Source organism: Corvus cornix, chromosome 2, assembly GCF_000738735.6.
Source record: "Corvus cornix cornix isolate S_Up_H32 chromosome 2, ASM73873v5, whole genome shotgun sequence".
Taxonomy (NCBI): Eukaryota; Metazoa; Chordata; class Aves; order Passeriformes; family Corvidae; genus Corvus; species Corvus cornix.
Window position 1 is genome coordinate 87,531,808 of NC_046333.1, and position 23,146 is coordinate 87,554,953.

The 23,146-nt window shown below is 40.1% G+C and overlaps 1 protein-coding gene across 4 annotated transcripts in view; it reads right to left on the minus strand.

Moving 5' to 3' along the window:
- EPB41L4B (erythrocyte membrane protein band 4.1 like 4B) overlaps positions 1 to 23,146 on the minus strand; it is a 169,802-nt gene that overhangs the window by 39,968 nt on the left and 106,688 nt on the right. For 3 of the 4 annotated variants that reach the window (XM_039570171.1, XM_039570166.1, XM_039570176.1), the window contains exons 18-19: positions 17,388 to 17,513; positions 6,181 to 6,248 (exon numbers count right to left, since the gene is read on the minus strand). In XM_039570171.1, coding sequence (XP_039426105.1) covers positions 6,181 to 6,248; positions 17,388 to 17,513 — 194 coding nt within the window. The remainder of the gene's footprint in view (positions 1 to 6,180; positions 6,249 to 17,387; positions 17,514 to 23,146) is intronic. The other variant, XM_039570169.1, reaches the window with a different exon arrangement.

The window sequence follows — 23,146 nt, forward strand, 5'->3', positions numbered from 1 at the left end:
AAATTAGAATAAATGAATGCACAAAGCACCAGCTGGTGCTTATACCTACTCCCACATAAGAAGAATATTGCTATTTGCAATCCTATGAAAGATGGGATAATTTGGATAACAAGGATCAACAAAGGGTGATGCAGCAGTTGGTCTAAACAGAAAGAAATCCACAGACAAATCCCGAACCATGTGGGATATAAAGCCTGCCAAAGCTGGCAGTAATCTAAAAGCATATTTTAAGAGAAATAAATACTGCAGTGCATAAATGTACCACATGGTGCATGACAGCAAGTGGCAACAGCAACAAGAACAGTAATAACTGACCAGCCAACTTGAAGGCTTCAGCTGAAGAGGGCTCTTAACTGACGACTGAACTTGTGTTTACACTTTTGATCACTATTTTGAGTGAGAGGCTGTGTAATCTCCATCCTCCATTCGGAGGTGTTCAAAATTCAGCTAGACAAATGGCTGACTTGATCTAGTGTTGGTGACAGTACTGCTTTGAGCCCTCATAAAATGAAGATTAATGTGTAGCAGATAAAGAAGGTATTAGTGTTTACATGTACCAAACATATCATATCTAAGCTTTCCCCAGCAGCACATGAACATGGAGAAAAGTGTATATTAGCAGCAAATCCTGTTGCTAGATAATTCCTGTCTTACAAATTTTACTTCAGTTGCTTACCCAACTTGTTTAAGTTTGGGCATTTTTACCAACATTTCTACTGTTGGACTTATCCCAAGATTAAAGTTTAGTTTGGCAAACAGGATATGCCCAAGGACAGCCAGTATTTTGCCTTGTCCAAAGTAGTAGCAATTCCCAACATCCAGACTATTTTGGTGTAATTCTTAACGCTGGAATTCCTTAAGAGTTATACCTCGACTTTCATCCAGACATGTTTGAAGAAACAGACAAAATAAGAAAAGTGTAGACCTTTCTCTTAAATATAGTCCGAATCTGTATGGGTGAACCTGCAAGCACATGCATACAGGTATCCATGCTATAGGCTTATCCACGTGGTCATAGCCAGAAAGAAAACATACTTCAAAGAGTTTTCAGGAGCATAGCTTTCACATGTATAGGTGCTGGGGAAATTGTACAGATGGTGCTTCTGTCTGGCAAAGCTTTGAATAAGAAAACAAATTCTCTGGATGGTGTTCTGTGGTTAGCCATATATTCATTGTATTTAATAAATTAGGCACGCTGTCAATTATGCAATAAATTTCTGGAAAGAAAGTTCAAGAGTTTATCTTTCTAGTATCCATCCCTTTACTGAGAAATGGGGGAGGTTTATAAAAAGGTGAAAAGGTGACTTTGTGATTCACATTCCCTTGTTATGCTGCAGGAGAGAAACCTCCGTGTCCAAACCAGTAGGTGGGATAGGCCCCTGATCAAGAGGAAAGTGTGACCAGAGGTGATAGGAAAGCTGCTGACAACATTTTTCATTTTTCTGTTTTGCACAACACTATACTTCCTTCATTATACAAATGTTTCTGGCAGACAGCTGGAACCCTGATCTCTCAGGGCTAAAAGAATCAAATACAAAAAATCCTAGTTGGTGGAGGCAGGGGATGAGAGCCTTACAAAATCTATACTTAAGAACATTCAGTAATCTCAAACCTGAATTAAATTAGATATCTAATCAGCAAATTCTCCCTCAACACTTCCATCTGGACACAGAAACAGATACCTGGGTGTAAGGAACTCTCTAACAGATAGGAAAACACCTCTGCTGCTTCCTTATCATCCCTTCTGGATCATTTGCCACCATGATAGGTTCTTCTTTTACAACACTAAAGAAAGAACTGATCTGTTAGAAAGGCTTTTCTAGCTCTATTGTAAGATGAATTTGTCTTGTTGTTCTTTAAAAGGACTGGCATGATCACCATGATCACCCCTTCCCTTGCACACTTGGGCTCTACATCCCAAAAGAAGTACCATTAATCCTTGCAAATGACTGCCATTACGAACTCCAAACTGAACCAGTGTTGACACAAACACATTTTTACTACATGCCTTAACAAAGCATGCCTCACCATGTGAAGTGGTAACTGCAAACTAACAGTATCTCTTCTTCCTTCAACACAGACAGTATAAAAAGAAAAAAAAAAAAAAAACAGTGAATACATAAATAGCACTTCTTTTTCCAGGTATTTCTTCTTCCAAAACACAATGTTCTGTTCTGCCTTGTCCAAAATGCATACAGCCCAGCTATATAGTTACTAGTGCATAGTTATATAGTACATATTACTTTGGTGTTGAAGAATATGTGCGTGTTTTCAAATCTGTTACAACAGAGCTGTAATAAAGAAACGTCTGACTCTTCTTCGTAGGATTCCTGTGTTTTATCAAGGTAACTTGTGGCTCCCCTATTTAACCTGCTAGAGAAATTCCTCTCCTGTTAGCTGCTCTCAGTTGACTTTGTTCAGCTGAGAGCTCTGTCATGTGCAGCCTGGATGGGTCCAACTTCCCTGTAGCCCCTGTCCAGATCTGCTGCTCTGTTACGGGTTATCAGCAAAGCAGCAGGGTCAGCAAGGGGAACGTACGAATATGTCCCAATTCTTAGTGCACTCTATCAGTCTTAACTGAGGATTAAAGAGGATGTAAGCTAGAGCACTGCAGCACATACTGGGTTACTGAGTCACCACCAGCTTTTTCCTCATTTAATGTTGGAACCAGCACTTGAAACAGTCTGGGAGAAAAAAAAATCCTATCCCGAGGAGGAAAACTTATAGAAGCATGCAGCATTGCTCTCCAAAATCAGGGATTGAGAGAGGACTGTAGTCTGCTGTGATCCCACTTCCTCCTGCACCTTAATCTGTTGTGTACAGGTTAGCTGTTATCAGGAAGATCAGGAGACAACTTTGCACTTCCAGCCTGTGCACCGAATGACAGCAAATTTAGCAAGGTCTCCACTCCTGAAAGCTGACAAAATAGTGTTAATTCAGCTTCAGCTCTGATTTTCCCCTCCAATATTTAAAATTACTTACATAAAGAAGTGTTTGGAGTTTGCCAGAAGACATGGAGAACAGGTGGATAAACTGCCTTTAAAACAAGACAACTAAACTGACAACTTTGCATAAGCACAGCAGTATCCTGAGGCCATGCCCAAGAAAATGACTGGAGACTTATTTGTAGCAAAAGTGGCTATACCACACAAAAATATGAGTAATTACTAGTTGAACCAGAGCTAATTCTACAAAGAGCTGTAGCAATTGTTAGCCAAATTGAGTCTGTCGTGGCAGATGCTAAAATAATTGCTGAGGGAGATTACAGGCTATATCCAAGCAGTTAATTCATTAGAAGTGTAATATTCAGAATGGCAATGGAAGAGCAGACAAAATGGTAGCAAAGAGAGCAGAGTTTTTTAATCAAAGAAGTGCTACTACCCTCCTCTGTCATCCTCTAGTTCCTTATTAGTATGAACAATTCATGCTTCAGTTACTGCTCAAAACTGCATATGTTTGCTTACTAGCTGGCCTGAACAAATGTCCCTGTGTCTTGGGTTTGGAAAAAACAGAGCATTTTTTAAAGTTTTGTACAGTCATCAGTGTGAAAAATACACAAAGTCATTGTCCCAGCTATAAATCCCTTGCATGACAAGAGTGGAGTATTGTTAAAAAGCTGTGACAGCTACTGCTTTCAACTGGCAAGATATTTCAGCAAACTAACAGTCATCAAAGATTCATAGACATGTTGTTTACAGAAATGTCTGCATGGGCACTTTCAGGAAAAAAATATATTCCATGTGGAGAGGCTTTTTACAAGGGATAGCTTTGCCTGTCTCTGCTGAAGAGAAGAGAAAAGAGAAGAGAAGAGAAGAGAAGAGAAGAGAAGAGAAGAGAAGAGAAGAGAAGAGAAGAGAAGAGAAAAGAGAAAAACTCCCAGATAATTTGTCTCCCGGTATGAACTAACCCTTGGCTCTACTCAGATGCAATTCCTAGCAGAGCAAGGCTCATTTATGTCCATCAAATTCCACAAGATAGAGGTTATAGAGGATGTTATTGGCAAATAGGTCACATGCTGGCTGGCTGCAAAGGTGCATATATCCCTGCAGAAAGGGTAGCTGCTTGAAGGAGAAAGAGAATGGTTAGACATTGGATTAATTTTGCGTTTTTATCTGAGTTCTGAATGCAGGCTGCTAAAATTGGTCTATGCCTTAAAACTGGCTAAAATTACATCCCAATTCCCCAAGCATTGATTACTTGTATCTGCGCACCTCCAGGACACAGCAATAAAAGAATACCATTTTATTTGGCATAACTGACTGTAGAGGAAATGATGCTTGACATAACACAGTAAAAATAAATATTAGAAAAATATACACCAGAATCCTGCATACCAAGAACTCCAAAGTGACTTTTACAATTTTATAAGCTTGGATGTGTGTGAAAGAAAACAGTGAAATTTGCTTTGCAGCCAGGTTACCAACCTTACTTCATGCTGAATAGTGCTTTACGTCACAAAGCACACCATTCATTTACAGTTCAACAAGATGCAGCAGGAGAAAACCTATTCCAAAATGTGGAGCAAAAAGGCTTTTTGACAGATGTTATGCAGAAGTTCAGCAGAAGTGATTAAGGAAAACAAGTCTGTAGCCACATTCCCAGTCCCATAGGAATATACAAGTTAGGTCCTCCTGAACTGCTTCTGGAAGTGACAGCAAGCCAACAAAGGGTGTTGTGGCAGAGACAGTGTATGAAACCCATTTCTATTTAACAAAGAAATAGGTCATTCTGCCGTGTATGTGATGAATTTTATTAAGAAAGAAAAGAATTTTCTTAAGGAAGTTTTGTGGAAGTCTAAGAAGAGCAATGTCACAGGAGAAAAATGAGCGATTCTAAGTATCAAACAGACTTTACAGCCTCTTGGACAAACAAATGAGAAAACCATGGCCTATCAGGTGAGAAATTTCAGCTCTGCAGGGTATCCTGAGATGAGAGACATGGGAAACTGGGAATCACAGCTGCACTGCAAGCAGTGCAGTCAATAGCTTCATCTCTCATGTCTCCTCCTGCCTCAGCACCACCAACCATCCCCACCATTCTTCTCTAGGTAGCTGCTTTCATTAAGCAAACACAGCAACTCTGCTAGCCCAATCTGATCAGAAAGGAATTTCTGAATGAAGTGGTTTCTGAAGGCTAGTGCAGATTTATCACTTTATGGGAAAGATATACATTTGAAATAAAGGTTGACAAATTTTCACCACTGTAAGTGTTTCTTTTGGAGTTCAGAATGATTTAATTTGTCAAATATAACTCATTACCCCCTCAACTAGATTTTTCTGTAAGGTGATTAAATGTCTACTTTCTGTTGCAAGAGTCACCACCTGAAAGTTACAAAACAGTATCATGAGATGACTCGTGCTCCGGTCCATATGTATATTACACATACATGAACACATATAAAAAGTAGATACACTGACATAATTAGCTGATTATCAGGCATGCTGTAAATCCATAATATTTTTCCCTCAAACTCTCCCATCAGATTTTGACACTGAAGATGTCCAAAGTGATGGCACTACCACACACACAGAGGCAGGTGATTTCCAAGTGCTCCTGCTCTAACCTCCTCTCTAATCACCTGCTGGGAGACAGCATACTGTGCCACTCAAATAATGTTTACAATTAATATGCCTCTTCAAAATGGCCACTCCAATAGAGTATTTTCCTCTATCAACAGAAGAAAAGTACAATCAAAAGCAGTCACTACAAAAGCAGCAAATGAGCCATTTTTCTGAAGGCTGTATACTAAATGCCTCTTCTTCTGCAACAGACCTTGCACAAATCACGAAAATGCAAACATAGGGATATTCCAGTTTGGACACCTATCATGTTTCTGATGTAAAAGTTATGAAAACTGATTTATTTTTATATAAGCTTTTCTAAGATTGTCACTGGATCTGATTTCTTATCCAGAGCTTTTGTCATTTATTCAAATATATACACTCAGTCTGATCTTTAAAGTTGAGCTTCCATCAGTTCTTAAACTGTATCTGTGTGTGTATAAAATAAGCACCATTCTGACAGCCACCTTGTCCTCAGGTCATTGCATGGTGAACTTTACACAGCAGCCTGGAGATGAGCAGATTGAACTGTAACAACAGGTTGAGATAATGTTTGGGAAATGCCTCATTACATCATACATTAATTTTATGTTTTCCCTACAGACAAGAAGCAACAGACCTTACATTAGGGTCCTGCAGACTGGAGGTCTTACTGGGATTTACAAAAGAGGTCTCTTCTTTCACAGCCTGTTAAAAGAAGGAGCCAAAGTTTAGTACAATGTCCATGCACTTAGGAAAATACAACTGTTTATTAAAAAAAAAAATTCCTGTAAGCACCTCAGAAAACTGCAGCACCCAAAATGCCTATTCTGCTCAGATTTAAAAGCATGATCTTTTTGAATTTTCATCTCCTACAGCTGAGATTCACTGTGATGAGCTACTATGTACAATGAGCAGGGCAATAGTGTAAGGAAGAGATTGGTTCTGGAGGAGAAAGAAAGGAACACTGACATTTATGGTTCCTCCAGAAAGCTTTTGAGCAGAAATCATACAAAATCTACACAGACAAACATACTGCAGTTGAGCTGTCCTTTCAATTGGAGTAGAGTAAATATTTATGTAGTCTAACTGAAATAATGATGCCAACTTTTCAATCAGTCTTTGAGAACCTAACTGAAAAATGTGATCCCCTACATATATTCACACTGTATGCACAATTCACAGAAAAGCTCACCCACTACTGCTCTCTGCTAAATTACAGAGTCCTGTCTCTCATATGCCATGTGTCTGTAGAGTTGAAAATACTAGTATTGCAAAATAACTTACATGGAAATTGCTTTATCACCTAGGAAATGCCCAATCTGGGCAGGTGTTGATATACTCTTCAACTGAGATGCAGTATTCCACAATCCATGTGTAAATGCTGGTGTGAATGCAACACTGACGCCCCCAACCCTCCCCCCCCCCCCCCCCCCCCCCGCCCCCAGAAAATACTGACTAAAGAGACAAGAGTATCTCCAAATCAGTCATGGACTTCTCAGACTGTGACATTTGCACCCTGCTACATGAATAGAAGGGAACTGGAATGGTCCCATGACAGAGGGATTTTTCAGAGTTCAGTAACTGACCCACAGTAATTTGAGGCCATAGATCCAGATCAAATTAAATTTAATGTGTCAGTCTAATCCTCTTAAAAAAGGATGAAACAGATTTCTTCAAATCCATCAAATCCAAATCAAAGGATTTTGCAGACATGTAAAAATATTGTAAATGTTATGTAAGACCTTCCACTTCCATTCAATGCTAATTTATATATTCCATTTGAGGGTACCCATAAGAAAAGAAAGCTGAGTTTCTTCTATATCTTAGCAACAAACTAAAGGAAAAATATCATAGGGATACTCAGTGCTTGGGGAAATCGCCCAAGCTGTGATAGTTTTGGGTTTGTTTTCCCCTTGTGATGGAGGGAACAAAACCCTCATTGCCACTTCCCAGATCATTATTTACCAGATCATCAGCCATGGTGGGGAGAGACTATTCCAGCTTGTACACACAATTAACTGTATGGGCAATTAAACTGGAACCGCTGGAAGCCTGGCAGAAAGTGAACTCTGTTCTGGGCTTATTCCAGCCCAGGCAAGTACCTGAGGTGATGGGTTTGAGAGCATTTTGAGACAAGTCCCTTAGGAGGAAGTTCATCCCTTCCTATTAGAGTTGTTGCACTTTGGATATTGATACCAAACCCACTATCAGCAGAGAGGAGACCCTCTGACCCCATCAACAGGTTTGTCCCTCTCCTAGGGGACTAGTTTACACAGAAGAACCTGGTTTACAGCTAGGTTACATGGAGGAGAACAGGACCAGCAGTAGGAACTGAAGAAGCTCCACTGCAAAGTAGTGCCCTTACATCTTTGGGGTTAATCTCCCTCAGGCAGAGGTTTCCTCAGTCCTGCACAAATGCTCCAGCAATTAAGGAATCAGATAAATGTGGGACATAATCACACCACAACCATCATTGTAACTCAGCCACCAAACATTTTGCTGCTAAGATTTTCAGTGACTTAGTGTCACATTATGAATCATTTTGGGATCAGGAGTGCAATTTAAAAATTTCAATAAACTTGTGGCTTTAAGAAATTCAGCTCTGCTTTAGAAAACTTTTTTTACTGGTTTTCTAGTAGCTCTGTCTAGCATAATGTTTATTCAAAATCTATTGCTTTCTTGAAAGGACAGAAAAAATTTTTTTAAGGACTCAAGAGAAAGTATTGAAAATCATTCTTTGTCGGCATAGATGAGCAGTGGAAGCAATATTTCTTTGTGCTACAGAAATTATAATGCTTTTTATAAAGCTGTTTGGTTTCTGAAAGCTGTAAACATGAATCCAGCTGTCAGAAACCTAATACAAAGTCTCTTCTTCCAAACTGATGTCTTAACAGCATTTTATTGTTAAGCCTGTCAACCTAGCTGCTTATTATGTGTCAAATTTGTTACTTCTTAAAACTATAAATTTTAGTTTATTCTAATTTTCACCAAATTAATTAATCTGCATTTTAAGATGCACTTGAACACAACAATAGAAAAGAGATTACACAGATCAAGAATGCAATGCAGGGGCTGTGACCAGTAATGAAATTATTAAAATTCCACCTACTTAAATGCTATAAGCCATGGATCTCATTAGCCAGCTGAGAGAGGCTTCGCCGTGTTAGACCCTTGGTTTCTTCTCAGCTCTGTGATTACATTACTGGTCTGTCTTCTCTGCATTGGAAGGCTAAGCCTGCATCTCAAGAAGTCATATATTCCTAAGCAGCATGACCAGCATTCTCCATCAATGAGGAATTTCTCTTGGTACTAATTTTCTGCATTATTACTCATGCTCTAGAGATCAGAAAAGACTCCTGTATCCACAAGTAAGCACTGCAGAGCAGTGAGCAAGTAATCCTACTCTAAACTGTAAGGAGAGAGGGAGCATACAGAGAAATGGGGGGGCCTGAACAGCCTCAGGTGGTGAGGCCTGCCCTCAGGGTGCCATGGGCAGGTACAGATCGACAAGGATGGGCTCATTCTTCTCACCTTATGCCTGTCCTCCCTATCTGTGGAAGAACAGGCATGGGAAAATATTATACTTGCAAACCCTTCTGCAAAGGGCTTCAGCTGTCAGAAGGTGTACCACCCTTGCTTCAGTGAGGGCTTGTTGGCTTTTGAGTTGTTTGTGTTTTTCAGAAGGAGGTCAGTAAGTCATCAAGTGGCAGCCTGTTGCTTTTATCTTTCTTCTTAACACTGCAAGTCACACTCACTAACCACAGAAGGACTTCCTCAGCCTTACTGAAAAGATGTGACTGTAGAACAAGGGTTATACTTGCAGACAACCCTTACAATATAATTCCCAGATGGTTTGCCTTCATTTGAAAACAAATGCATCTGCTGGGGCCAGGATTTGTGCTTCCATTGCAGGATGTCTTCCAGCAATGGAGCAAGAGGGTTTAGGCAAGGGTAGCAGGGGATGCCTGGTGGGGAACGTACGTAGAGAGCTGGGCAGAGGCTCTCACCCACTGAAAGCCCAGCACTATGTAAGAAATACAGAGGCAGAAACAAAGCATGGAGCTGCTTAGATCTTAACTAAGGAACTTTCTCCCCTCCCACAGAGGCTGCTGCTCTGAGGGAAAGATTTCAGGGCATAGCAGACCTGGAAGACTGATTTATACAGAAGCAGATTCATTTAATAATTACCTAAAGAGAAACAGGCTACTCTTCTGGCTACCAGACTGCAAACCAAATTAAAAGTTGAAACATATAATCCATCCACACAATGCCATTCTCTTTTTTTATCTGCATCAGGCCCAGGGCAAACAAAAAATCATTAATGTTCTGATTTCATATGCCATTAACTTTCTGGATGGTGGTAGAAAAAAAGGGAAAGAATTACTTTATCATTTTCAGCATTACTTTATACTATTTAGGGACAAGAAACATGACTGGGCAGCAATGCCATTGTACTGGCTCTCTTCACAGAGGATTGCTAAGAAATATGAGTTCCACCAAAGGATGAAAAAAGGAGAAAAGTATCTAAGTAATATCAGATTTTGCCCACAGCTCTCTAAGCCATCTACCAATGGGCAGCCTGGAGTTCTCAGACTGCTTTTCAGTCAACTCCTGAGCCCTGCTAATCCCTGCTGCTGTCTTGACAGCCAGGTCCTTTGGAGCCTTAGAGAGGGGGTGATTCTCCAGGGATGCTACACCAGACTCTGCTGAGCTTTCTAGACAGGGTGGGAACACTTTCTGGCCCATGGGAGTAATCCCATGCACAAATTCATAAATCCTGGTGGCTGGATTTGCCTAGTGAACAGCAGCTCCTTTGATTTTCTTCTGAAGAAAGAGTTAGCCCCACGACAGTGGAGGAAAGAACCTTAAAATGGGAATTGGTTGCGCTAGGCATGTACCAAAAGGGAAAATACAGTAAAGACAGAACTCCAGGTGCAGCCATCTGTGATTTTGCCTCCAGTGGGGCACTGTGCAAGGCAGTTTGTGTTTCTCATGCCTCAAGCAAGTGCCATGGGGAGCTAGTGCCATCTGTGTCTCTCCTCCATCACAGGGGGCATTGCTGCGGCTCTCACCTCTACTGATCCAAAATAGGAATACCTCGGATAAGCAAAAGAACTGCATGATGGATCAGATCACTGCAGCCAAGGGGGAGTGTGAGGTTCTCATCTGAGAAAGACAGGGTCTAGAAGGCTCATAGGAAACATATGATGGCTCTTATTTAGCAATTTCACAGAGTTCTCAGTTGCAGAAAGGAAGGGTGAGCAACACAGCTTTCACATGTTTGGAGATCTTCAAAGGTAAGGAAGGAATGACTCTCTGCAGGGCCTTGAAATACTTCTTTATCTTGGTTCTTTATGAATCTGTAATGATGCTAAGGAGGCCTGAATCATATTTGATTTTTCAGCTCTTTATCAACACTTTTATCTTTTGTCAGCCATGCCAAAAAATGTTGGCTGATCTCATCAGATAATAGTGGCTAAGGAACATGTCATCAGGGAAAATGTTCTGCCAAGGTAAACCTACCTTGGTGATTTCATATGTCAAATGTAACTTTTCAGGCAAAAAAGCATGATGTTTATGTCTCTTGGGAACAGACTACTATGTTTTTTTCCCTCTGAATGAGGCCTGGCACCATGGGCTCTGGCAGGGCTCTTACACATCAAGGCCATTAACAGTACTTGTCTCATCATGTACTGGCACTTAGAGACATGCCAGAGAGGAGACACAGCTGAAATATCCTCAATGTGCTCTCAGAGTCTTGTGACACCACTGCCACATTTGTATCCCAGGGAATAAACTGAAGCTCTCATCAGTTCCCACATTCTGTTTACGTAAATCCTCACTCCCCTTCTGTACCTCCAGCAAGGCTGCCACATCATTTCCTCAGTTCCTACTCTGATTTTGAGGTATCATTGCTGACACACTTCTAATGAGCTGCCATGTATCATATATTTATCACACACAATCAAATATTGTATATATACCTGTGGCACCATCAAATTCCTGTAGCCTCACTTTTAAAGTTGAGCAAACCTGTTTCTACGTAGCAACTGAACACAGAGAATTTGAAGCTGAGCCATTTTTAAATGCCATTGTTATGAACAATTATAACTGATGCAATGTTACACTTGCTGCTGTTCCAGTTGAGAGTCCCAGCGCAGTTGCTTCTTTTTACCTAGCCTGAAACTTGACAGTGAGTTTATTGCTCATCCAAGTGGGTGACTAACAGCAACAGCTTTAGCAAGGAAGGCACAGTGTACATAAGGAGCTGTGGAAGCTTCCCCCACAGCCTGAACACCTCAGCTGTGACCTGTTATACTCACATAATTTCAGTTCTGATCTCTGTGCAAAGACTGTCAAATTGTGCAGTAGCTCGGTGCTGTGAATAAGGATGGATGGAGGGAGGGAGGAAAGGAGGAGAGGGAAGCAAACTGCACCTAATTCATGACAGAAGGAGCCTGAAATGCTGGAAAAGCTGATCCTTTCAAGGTACTTAAGTCAACATCTAGTGAAACCTAAGAATTCCTCTGGGGATCCAGAAGGATTTGTTTAAGTCCTATTATAAGAAAGATCGCATATGATTATAAATCCTCAAGTGTCTTCCCCTCACCTACTCTATTTTCATTCATGACCTGATTAGGGTTTGAATCCAGATCTCCTTAAGTGAATAAAGCTCCAAAGACCCAGCTTACATAAAGACAGTGGATTTTTTCTAGAAATACATGGCAAAAGCATCTGGAGTTTGAAGATGACAAGTCCTTACACTGGAATCTTTCCTTAAAGGAGACAGAACACTAAAAAAGACAAAGAATCGTCAAAAATGTAGCTACGACAGACTAGCACTGTGGATCACCTCACTTATGCACCTTTTCTACCATAAATAATGCATAGACCCCACTCTCATTTACACTGCAGCCATGGCTTGCATCTGTGTAGAGAGCACAGGATGACACGGTATCCTGCATGACCTGAGGTATTTTCTGTACCACGGTCCAGTCCTTTCCTCAAGGCAACTCTAGACAGCACAGGCAACCTGCTCTTACTCACGTATTTGCAATACTTAAGGCAAAACGACATGATACTGGGCCTGTACTTGTTTCTAGGACAGGGAGGAAAAAGAGAGATGGCTATCGACTCTGGCCTAAAAATTTACATGTGTATAGGCTTGTCAAGAAAGTTAGTGTGTGAAAGGAGTTACAGAACTGAACATCCCTTTGTTCAGCCTAAATATCCCTTTGTTTACTGAGAATCAAGGCAGGGGAATCAATGGCTGGGTAACCCAAACCTGGCTGACTGAAGATACCTCTCCCTGGCCAACAGTTTCCATTGGGGTTGAAAAGGGAGAAACAAATGGGATTTTTTATGCTCTTTGTAAGGAACCCTGCATCTCCAAACCACCTTTTCTCACCACTTTTTTTCTCAGCAAACAACCCATAATGTTCGGTGAAGAACAGCTCAGTAGTAATGTCACCTCTATTTGTCTTCTATAAACTGCATTGCAAAAATGTACCTGCAGAATGAGCTTGGCCTTCCCTTGTCGGAGACAAGGGGAAGATGCGAGTGATGCAAAAATCAGCTGTAGTAGAAATCTGTGAGAAACGGGATCCTTCCCTGTGCTAACCTGCTAGACACACATCAACCCAAGGATTTAGGAAAGCCTGGGTAACAGGTGCAGAATACAGACACCACTTGTGGATGACAAACTACTAGAACACAGCACACACTGCCTGCCAAAATAAAAAGCCCTGCTGAGATAGCTGTACATTTGATCAGGAGCCTGTGCTTAATTTTAAGGATAATTGGGATTTGTCCGAAGCCAAACTGGATATAAATAGCAAGTGAAAGCTGCAAGTATCTTTCTTTCATCACTTGGGCCTTGAACTGTTTGGCAAAAGGGACTCTTTGTGATACTAACAAGTCATTTCTGCTCAATCACAGCATATCAGCACTGACTCATGCAAGCTGCAAAGGGGTTTTAAATGCCAGGGAGAGCTGGTCTTTTGTATTCTGACAGCTCCTTACTGCTGCTTTATACCACTCCCTCTCAAATGAAGAGTCTGGAATATATGCAAAAAAAAAAAAAAAAAGATATGTCAGTTGCTTCACAGTGTTTAGGGCTCCCCTGGAGCTTAATTATGTGGGAACTCTGACATGTAGTCTGTCAGCTAAAAGGTGGCAGATCCCTGTGGCACAGTTTGAGAGGTGTGTTGTGAAACATTACTCATTTGCTCTTGCCCTACAGGTAACTGTATGGCATGTCCTGCGCAAACCACAGGTTCCCACAGCTGTGTGTGGGTTCCTCGAGTTTCTCACCTCCCTTGTCCATGGCAGTCAGCTCCTAGATCCAGCTTCCAGCATCCCCATGCACACTGCAGCTTGATTCTACCTTTAAATGAGTGGCACATAAATATTCCCATCTTCACCAAATAAAAAAAACCAACCCTCACTCATGTTAGTTTTCTGCTGCTCTATAACACAAGCAGGACGAAGTGATCAGCACCATAACCTTACAAATTTTCAGTCCCTTAAGTCAGGGCTATAACTATGGGAGATGTATTGTCCCCTAGGAATGTAATAAACAGCTCTTCAGCACAATTCTGAAATGAAGCAGCACAGACACAATATTCCAGAATATATTTTCAAATGTCTAGCACCATTTCCCCTGGTTTCATTCTGTAAATCATAAGAACTGGAATAATTTATTTCTAAGGCTCTCTCTTGTGTTGGTGCCTAGCTGCCATAAAAAAAAAAAAAAAAAAAGGAAAACTACAGAAAATTTCTGTCCCAGCTTGCATTTTCCATTTGCAAACATTTACTCCATTCTCCGAATTAACAAGGAACAGCTTCTTCTTCTACTACATGCAGGAGGTGCTTTCATAAACTTGTCACATCCTGATGTTAGTAGCATATGGTATTGAAAATATTCCTACTGCTTGAAGGGAGAGCTGTTACAAATATTTCAAGCAACAGTTTGTTAATTTTGGATGCGATCCTATAGTGCACCAATATTTTTCTCATGCTTTTAAACCTAACCATAAAATGAAGATGGTCCATGAAGTTTCAAAAAGGATGAGTTAGACCACAGATTTTTGGGGCCCTTAGAAGAACATTTCCTTTCAAATACCATGTGCATAAGACAGACTGTTTCTTTCTTTCTCCTTTTACAGATTGGAGGAGCAAATCCTCTTTTATTTTTTCTGCTTCTTCTTATTTTTTTGTGCTATCACAAATTATGGGAATAACTGTGCTCTACACGAGGAAAAGCAAGGCTGCCTTGCTTTACAGCTTGAGGAATATAGGCTGTGCCTTTGAGAACCTAGATATATTTCTTGCTCTGGCTGCCTAGTAAATTGAAATATGACAGTACAAAAAAGAAGAGATGAGAAATTGGAGTGTTACAAGTAAGGCCAGAAGGCAAGACTTCTCAGGGATGTAATATAGAACTGGCATCAAAAGACAGAATTGGGCAGAGGATAACATCATTAGTCCTCCAGATATACTGAGCAGCAAGATATGTCAGATGGGGTCAAAGAGGGGCAGGATCACAGCCCTGGGGGAATACATTGAGTTAAATAGTTGTCTTCCATGAAGAAAACTATTCCTTCTCTGCTCCCTCGAAAGGCTTCTGTGTCTCTCAGCAGGGTAATTCCATCCCAGCCCACTTTCCCCAGAAGATGACTGAACTGGCACTGGGAAATGGCTTAGCTACTGGTATTCGGCTAGTTATTTGGGGGACTGGGAGCAGGTAGAGAAGATAACTGGGTGATTTTATGGTATTTGATATGCTGGTTTATCAGGTCATCCTGTAGCTGCCTTCCCTTCTCCCGTCTTCTAGATGATAGATGTTGTGTTTCTACTGATTCCTTCACCATGAACACTTTTCCTACCCTTTTCAGTGCTTGTGTTGCCATAGCTTCTTACTGTAACAGCTGATCATTGCCTGGTCTCTGCCTGCTTATTTTTGCAATGTATCTGAGAAGGGTGATCTTTCATAATTGACAGGAGGGGAAATCAAGTGCAGAAGAACTCATCTCTAGTTACACAGGCAATTTTGTAGCTAAGCAGGCAGTTGAATGAGGATTTCTAAGATTAAGGTGACTTCCTAATTTACTGGTTATAAATTTTAAACCATACTTTGCCAACACTGAAATCTTCAGAGATTTCAATCTGAACCATAAGCAGTTATTTTTCCACGATGTATGCTACACTGCAACAGTCTTCTTTACTTTCCTTCCCCCGAAACAATAGGATTTTTCTCATTGAGGCCAAGTCTACAGACATCTACTTAATCCAATCTGACTTTTAGAGCCTTGTGAAAAACAACACAGGCAAGAAGGAAGAGAGGAATGCTCAGTTTGCTCTGAAAGTTACTTATGACACAGCAGCAGCTAAAGAATATGGTTATGGAAGAAAAAGCAACCCAGGATGGCTTCCCTTGGACAGCCTCAGATGGAAAAATTAAGGCAGGGCAGGTCAATTGAGAGATGCATACATTAAGCACATTTCCTATCTTGCCTTAATAATGTTGTATTCTGAATGCAGCAGCACACACTGCTTCCATCCTCTAACTATCCAGTCAAACATCACTATTAAGCATATTCAGGAGAAAGAACAAATATGAGAAGTATACCATGACATCCTGTAGAAAAGGCACACAGGAAAAACAGAGGGTAAACCCAAGGGGAGATATATGCTACAAAAAACACAGTTGATATAACACAGAATTCAGAGAGGTGAGAGAACTGCTTTAAGCAAAAACTAAAAGAAAAAAAACACCCAAAAACTCCTTCCTCCTCATGCTGCCAGATTTACGGTTTCTGCTATTGAAATCTAGGGCAGTCAGAATAACCAAATTTTGATACTTCCTTAGATCTAGCTAGACCAGATGTAATCTAGCTCTCAAATGAAAGATCTGCCAGGGAACAACAAATACACAAAGCTGATTGGTAACAAAGTCATTTGCAGGGCAAGTTGGCCTGGTATGTTACTGTGAAAAGAAACAAAACAATGGAAATACCAACATAATTTGTGTTCAAAGAGAATAGTGTGCTCAAGAATACCACAGGAACTGGGGATAAGAATTATAGCAATCTTTCTACCTCTATATTTGTTCCTAAAACATTGTATTTGGCTTTATTTTTTGGTTCTGATGGCATTATCTTTTGTCCACAAATTGCACTTGAAAACAATGACACATTTTAGGTTTCAATAGATTTACCTCTGATTGGGAAAACAATTTTTTTTACAGTCATTCTATTTTAGCATCAGTTTTCAGTTGCATGGCATCATTAAAAGAGTGCTTTTGAAACAGGATGTATCTAATGTAAACACTAACCAAGCAGTGAAAATAGAAGCTTAAAATTTAGTTAAAAGCACATGAACAAGTAGAAAAACATAAGATTAGCTATATTTCACACTCAGATATGTAAAGCTAATCCCCTGAAATAAAGGTTGAATCTGTATATACTGATATTATCACTGGAACAGTCTTAACCACAGTGTCCATGAGTAGTGGGTAGCCTCAGAAAACTCCAGAGGTTACTCCTTCTCAGCTACAAAGTAAGTAAAAGCTACAGTGACAAAACAGAGATTTCCTGAGGCCATCTTTCCTATTTTCTCAGCCTCTCTTGGATGTATTAATCACGTCAGTTAGGATAAATTTCCTACTTCCACCATATCAATCATTTTGAGTTACCTGAAGAAACTGCAGAGCAGCTAGAGAACGCTATGTCAATGTGCACACTTGACTAAAAATAAGGTGCTTCCTCAGGAACGATGTGATGTTGGAAAACTGGTGAAAGCTATGCCAAAACGAAAAAAAGCAGAGTATTAAGCACAGATTACCTGGGCACCTACTCTAAAAGCAGCTTCCACTTGAGCTTTGAGGATGTTGCACTTCAAATGGTCAGGTACAGATGAAGGTGACACAGGGGCATGAAGAGTCTTTTCCGATACCTTCTTGTCTTCAGCCTGTATTTAATAAAAAAAGCAGTGACATATATTAGAAAGATAAGTTCATAAAATGATCAAAGGTTCAATTTTTACTTGTAATAACTTGATTCAGCAATACTGGCTAAAACTTCCATATTCATACCCTGATAGATACATCTTAGAAGTTTTCAAAATATTTAATGACTTGATACTGTTCAAGTATCAAGTCATTATGTTCAAGACAAGAATAGCCCCAGGGAAGCCTGAGTAATAGAAGCAAGAAAATGATGTGGAATGAAGATACATTAAAAAAGCCCAGCCAGGCCCTGGAGTGGTTGTTCAAACCTGTGATCACTCTGAGGAAGCAAAACACTGTCTCAAAATATCCCACAGCAGGCAGAAGAGCAAACAGCAAAACTATAGTGACCACTGGCTTTTTACACCACCCTTAAAATGCAAAGCTTTGCAAATTTAGCCAGAGAAATGTGAAGGAATCTCCACTTAATTACAAGCTAAGCAAAATCTCCTTCATCAGAAAGAAAATAAAAATCAAGAGAGTTTAAACATTGCTGATGGTGTTTCCACTTGATGTCAATCCTTTACCTACGCAGCAATCTGAATCAGAAATTTTGGCCTCAGGACAGCTAGTTTAGTGTCCTGTTCAAACATGACCTAAAGGTTTTGTGCCTTGAACAAACTATATACAGCAGAAATGCCACATTAATAAATTTCCCAAGCAGAAAAGGAAAACAAAAAGAAAGACAATGTAATACTAATATGTCAACAAAGAGGGCATGAATGAGACCACGATTGTAAACATGAACTCTTAAACAATCCAACTGCAACGTGTTACATATTTTTAGAGAATAATTGGGCCATGGCATAACAGCCATCGCAAACTTCCCTATTCTTCCTGGAAGTGAGCCTTGAATTACAGATGAGTAACAGCCTAGATTGTGCATTCATTTTCTGCTCTCATGGCTGAGAAGGGTGAGTGGTTGTATACACCCAGAGAGAAGAGATATGTAATGCTGTCATTCAGATTTCGGCCCAAACAGGTACAAGGCATCAGTACACCAGGTCCAGTGATCCTTGAGGCTCACCTCTGTCAAGCATTTCAAGACAGAACCAATCATTTTTTTGCCACTGAAATTACCATATGATTAGCCCCTTAACTTCAAAATCTGTCTCCTTTATCCTTCCTTCTGCCCTCCCCCACAGCATCCCACTGGCTGATGGTAACTACAGTCTTACTGACTCTTTTCTCAGGTCCTCGAGCAATCACAAATGGGAATATCAAAATTTGGGGGACTCTTTCTGCAAGTGGAACAAGTCACAAAAGCAATTGTGTTGCCTGAGGAAACTGTTCAGTAAACACTGGGGAGGGAAAGAGCCAGACCTTAGCAGAACGCTGTTGAGACTGCAAGATATTTATGTGTAAGCAAAGTTGGTCTAGCAGCCTTCTGCATCCAAAATGCCATAGCTGCCAGGTATGATTTTGAACAACTGTCTGTTAAAGGACTGCTCATCATGAGATTTTTTTTCTCTGGCAAATTTCTAATAATTCTTACATGTTTATTTGTCAAGCTACATTTACTTTTTTATGAGGAAGATATTTTTGGACTTCCCATTCTTCCCAGTCTCCTCCTCAGGGAAAAAGAAAATACATAAAATGAAAAGTGACAGTGTCTAGATGGAGCAACTTATGGAACTGTAGTCATCTATTCAGTCTTGAATGTAATAGTAGTTCAGCAAGTATATTAAAAAAAAAAAAGGACAGGAAATCCAAACATGAAATATTTGATTGCCATAGGTGTCTTTTCTGGGATACTCATGAAGCTGAGAAGTGCAGATAATCAAAAGGACAAAATTATTTGCAAAGAAACCACAATATTTACTTCACCAATATTCTTGGTAGACAAAGTGAAATACTACACATTTTAAAAAGGCTGTTTTTACTGTCAACTTCTATGTGTATTGATTTCTAACAGCAGAAAAAACAACACACTAAGCAGTGGCATTTCTAAAGGCCATGCAAAATCCCACCTTTGATTTAACACTGTTTACCAATTAAATAACATTTCAGTCAAGCAAGATTAAACAACTGTATTTTACTTGCTATATCAAGACAACGAAGGCTTGTTTAGGAGACAAGCTTGTTTCATAACCTGAAATGTTCCCAAGTCCCATCCCCCTGTTATTCAGATGGATATAGACATTTTTCAGTCCTATTGCTCTTCCTCCACTGCCCAATTTTCCCACATTGACGAAGAGGAAGATAAAAGCTCCCAGGGCTGCTCTTTAGCTGGGAACCCTCAAAAGATCTAAATATCCTGCTATATTCAGTATTGTGCAGATTACTTCATTTAATGGAGATCCCAGTGTGATATCTGATGTGCAAGTCTCACATGGAGATTCTTGAGAGGCCCAAATGGTGATGGTGGCTGACCTGGTTGAAAGAGGAAGCTGCTGCTAGAGAGCGCACACTTCCCAGCAGCCATTCCTGGGTATTCAGCTCTGCTTTAGGCCTCGTTTGGGTCACACTTTAAGGGTTTCACCTTCAAGCAAGCAAAATTTGCTTTGCTTGCACTGCAACAGGAGCAGCAGCATCTTTAGTGACTGGTCACACATGAAGAGCAGACATGGCTGCAACTGCTGCTTGGCCTCGTCCTGCTCACCAGCTGCTGAGCCAGCAGCCAAAGGCCACCACGTCCCCCTGCCCCAGTGGAGATGCTGACTGCACACAAAGCACACATGGGGCTTGGGAGTGCTCGGCCTGACCCAGGCCTCCTTTAGCTTCTGAACATATGCCAAAGGCCTCTTTGCCAGCCTGCCTTGGCAGTGACAGCCTTTTTTGCCACAGAGCAGCACATCCTGAATCATTGCTGAATTCTGCCCTCCCACAGCTGATTCGCTGAGACTGTTACACACAGAGTCAGTGGCACTGAGCATCCAGATGAAAAGTAAACTCTAATCACAGAATAAAGCAGCACCTCCCTATTGCAGACTATTAGCACCTCTAAGCACCTATGTAAGTTCTTATTTTTCCTTCATGTCACTAATTTTTACATATAGCTCGTTCATCCCCCAATTTAACTCCTAAAGCATAACTGTCATCAAGAATGCAAAAGAAAATAAAATATTTCATGGCTACAAAAGCACGTGTAGAATCTTCCGTGGTTTATTTCACTAGTTTATAAGAAAATCAAAGATCTAAAACCTGTCTCCTTTAGGAATCTCACATACTATTGCTACAAGAATGAAAGCTGTATTCTACTTTATTTTGCTGTATAATAAATAAATTTTACATTTCCAGAATCCTCACTGCTCACAGCATAAAGACAGCAGCTAGGTGTTCATCTGTTGAGCCAGGCTGGCAGTTATTAACATTTTTTTCATTGATAAACTCAGAGTGTTCTATTTGGAAGTGATTAGAATGCTAAATGTGGCATGATGTTAATGAAACTTCCTATTTTATCATTTTTTATTACACAATCCAAAAGAATCTTAGATGCCCCTTTCAAGTGAAAGTCTTAGAGTCAAATTGGCACTTGAAAGAGATAATCTTCTTGCTTAGAATTGCAATTTAAACTCATCCTAAAAGGTTTAGAAATTAAGAAAAAACCCATTAGGATACCTGATAACACTCCAGTTTTCCATGTCCAATTCTGCTGATCTCAATAACAGCAGTGTGTTCACATTGTTTCACCACTAATGCAGAATTTTAGTTTTTCATAGGAGAACACTAGAGAATTGCATTTAAATGGAAAAAGTCAAAGAAGCTCAGATATATACACGTATAAAACTAGAGACATTTTTTTCTTTTTGTAATTGAGGTCTTACATTTGCTTTTCTCCTCCCAAACATTTACTTTAAATTCAATTACATTTGCTGATACTAGAACTGAAGGCAGATTTGTAGAGTGTTAGATAATGATGACATTGACTTTGGTTTGCAAAGCTAAGTGAATATTAAATACACATAGAGAATATAAAAACAGTTGTGTGAAACACAGCAATACCACTCCTGTACATAGCATTTCTATGCTCTGCTTTAAAAGGTTGATGCCTTGTTCCACATCAAACTTTGTACCAAGAGCAAGACTCATGATCTTGTGCCTCTGTGAATTTACTGATAGCCTCTTCTTAGCCAAACAGCATGTTTAAAACATGTATTTGACTAGAGATAACTGAAGAATAGAATGAATATTTTCTTTAGGAACGTGGGTCTATTTTTGTTGCTAGCCATCGCTAGTAGTGGGAGGTAAAATTTTAACAAAGACAACACAAATATATAGGTTCTGAAAGCACATTAGCTATGTGAGGTTTCCTGGGACTCAACTACATCTGCAAATGGGCATGGAAATCTACAGACTCTTTTGCCCCTTTTTCACCAGGAAATGTATTGCCTTTTTTCCATGGGATAGCTAACACCAATTACAAACAGATACCACAATGATAAGACCTATACAATAATGTGCTATTCTTATTTGAGGCAATGTTTACATGCAAAAACTGCATCTTCTTTATTAGAAAAAAAGTGAAATTGAAAAAACAAACAAACCAACCAGTCATTAAGCTGTCAGACACAGAACATTTTCCTCAGGTTAGCTATTAGTTGGTCTAATGAAAGATACAACTCCCAATACACCTTGTTATGCTTATATCCTCGGAGTAAACCTCTTTAATTCTTGGTATCAAACTTATTTTATAAAATCCTATTGCTCAATATTGTTAAATCCTACCTCTGTCATTGCTAGCTTCATGACAGTCTTACAGGACCATGGTAGCCATGTTTCCTGAGATATACCCTCTGACCCATGTATCACACAGAAGAGTCTCAGGTACATCAACAAGGTGAGTTCGTTTTGTGGGTTTTCTTAAACTACAAATGATTTTTGGAACCCCAGTGGCTTTAGGCATTGCTGCCATGCAGGGAGCAGGTAGTTCCACAGATTTTTGCAGGTGGTATCATTTGGAAGCAGACAATCTGTGTAACTGGGCAGCCTGATAACATATTCTTGCCCTGGTGGCAAAAGGCCATAAGTTTTGAGCAGAGTTTGCAAAGATGTTAAGGCTCATCAGGCTGGCTCTGTCTGAACCTTTCTCAATCTGCCTGCAGCTTTGTTCTACCAAGTTTAGCTGTAGCAGCAATAATTGCATACAGAAAACAATAGCACCAGTATTCTTTGCAGAATAAGGTATTTATGACTCTAACACAAATATGTAGTTTAAAGCGATGTAGGGCTGATATGAAAACAGGGGCCTTGAGAAGGGAAGAGACAGGACATGCTGCAGAGGAGCGCTGACATGGAGTGATAGTGCAAAAGGCACAGGCTGGCACTGGGGACCCATGGCTACAAGCAACTCACCAATGGCCAGTTAAAGTGCAGGCCTGAACCTGGGCAGAATTTGGTTTAGGGGCAATGAGGAGAGTGAAGACATAATATAGTAGCATATATATGTAAAAGCCAGCATATACAGTAAATTTGGGTGTAATGTGAGGATGTAGATCAATGAAGAAAGAGCAAGAAGTAAAAGCTTAATTGAAAACATACAGAAGGACCCAAAGTATACTGTAGAGTGAGGAGAAAGAAGAAAACATGAACATGACTGGAGGCTGCCCAGGGAAGTGGATGAGTTACCATCCCTGGAGGTATTTAAAAGACGTGT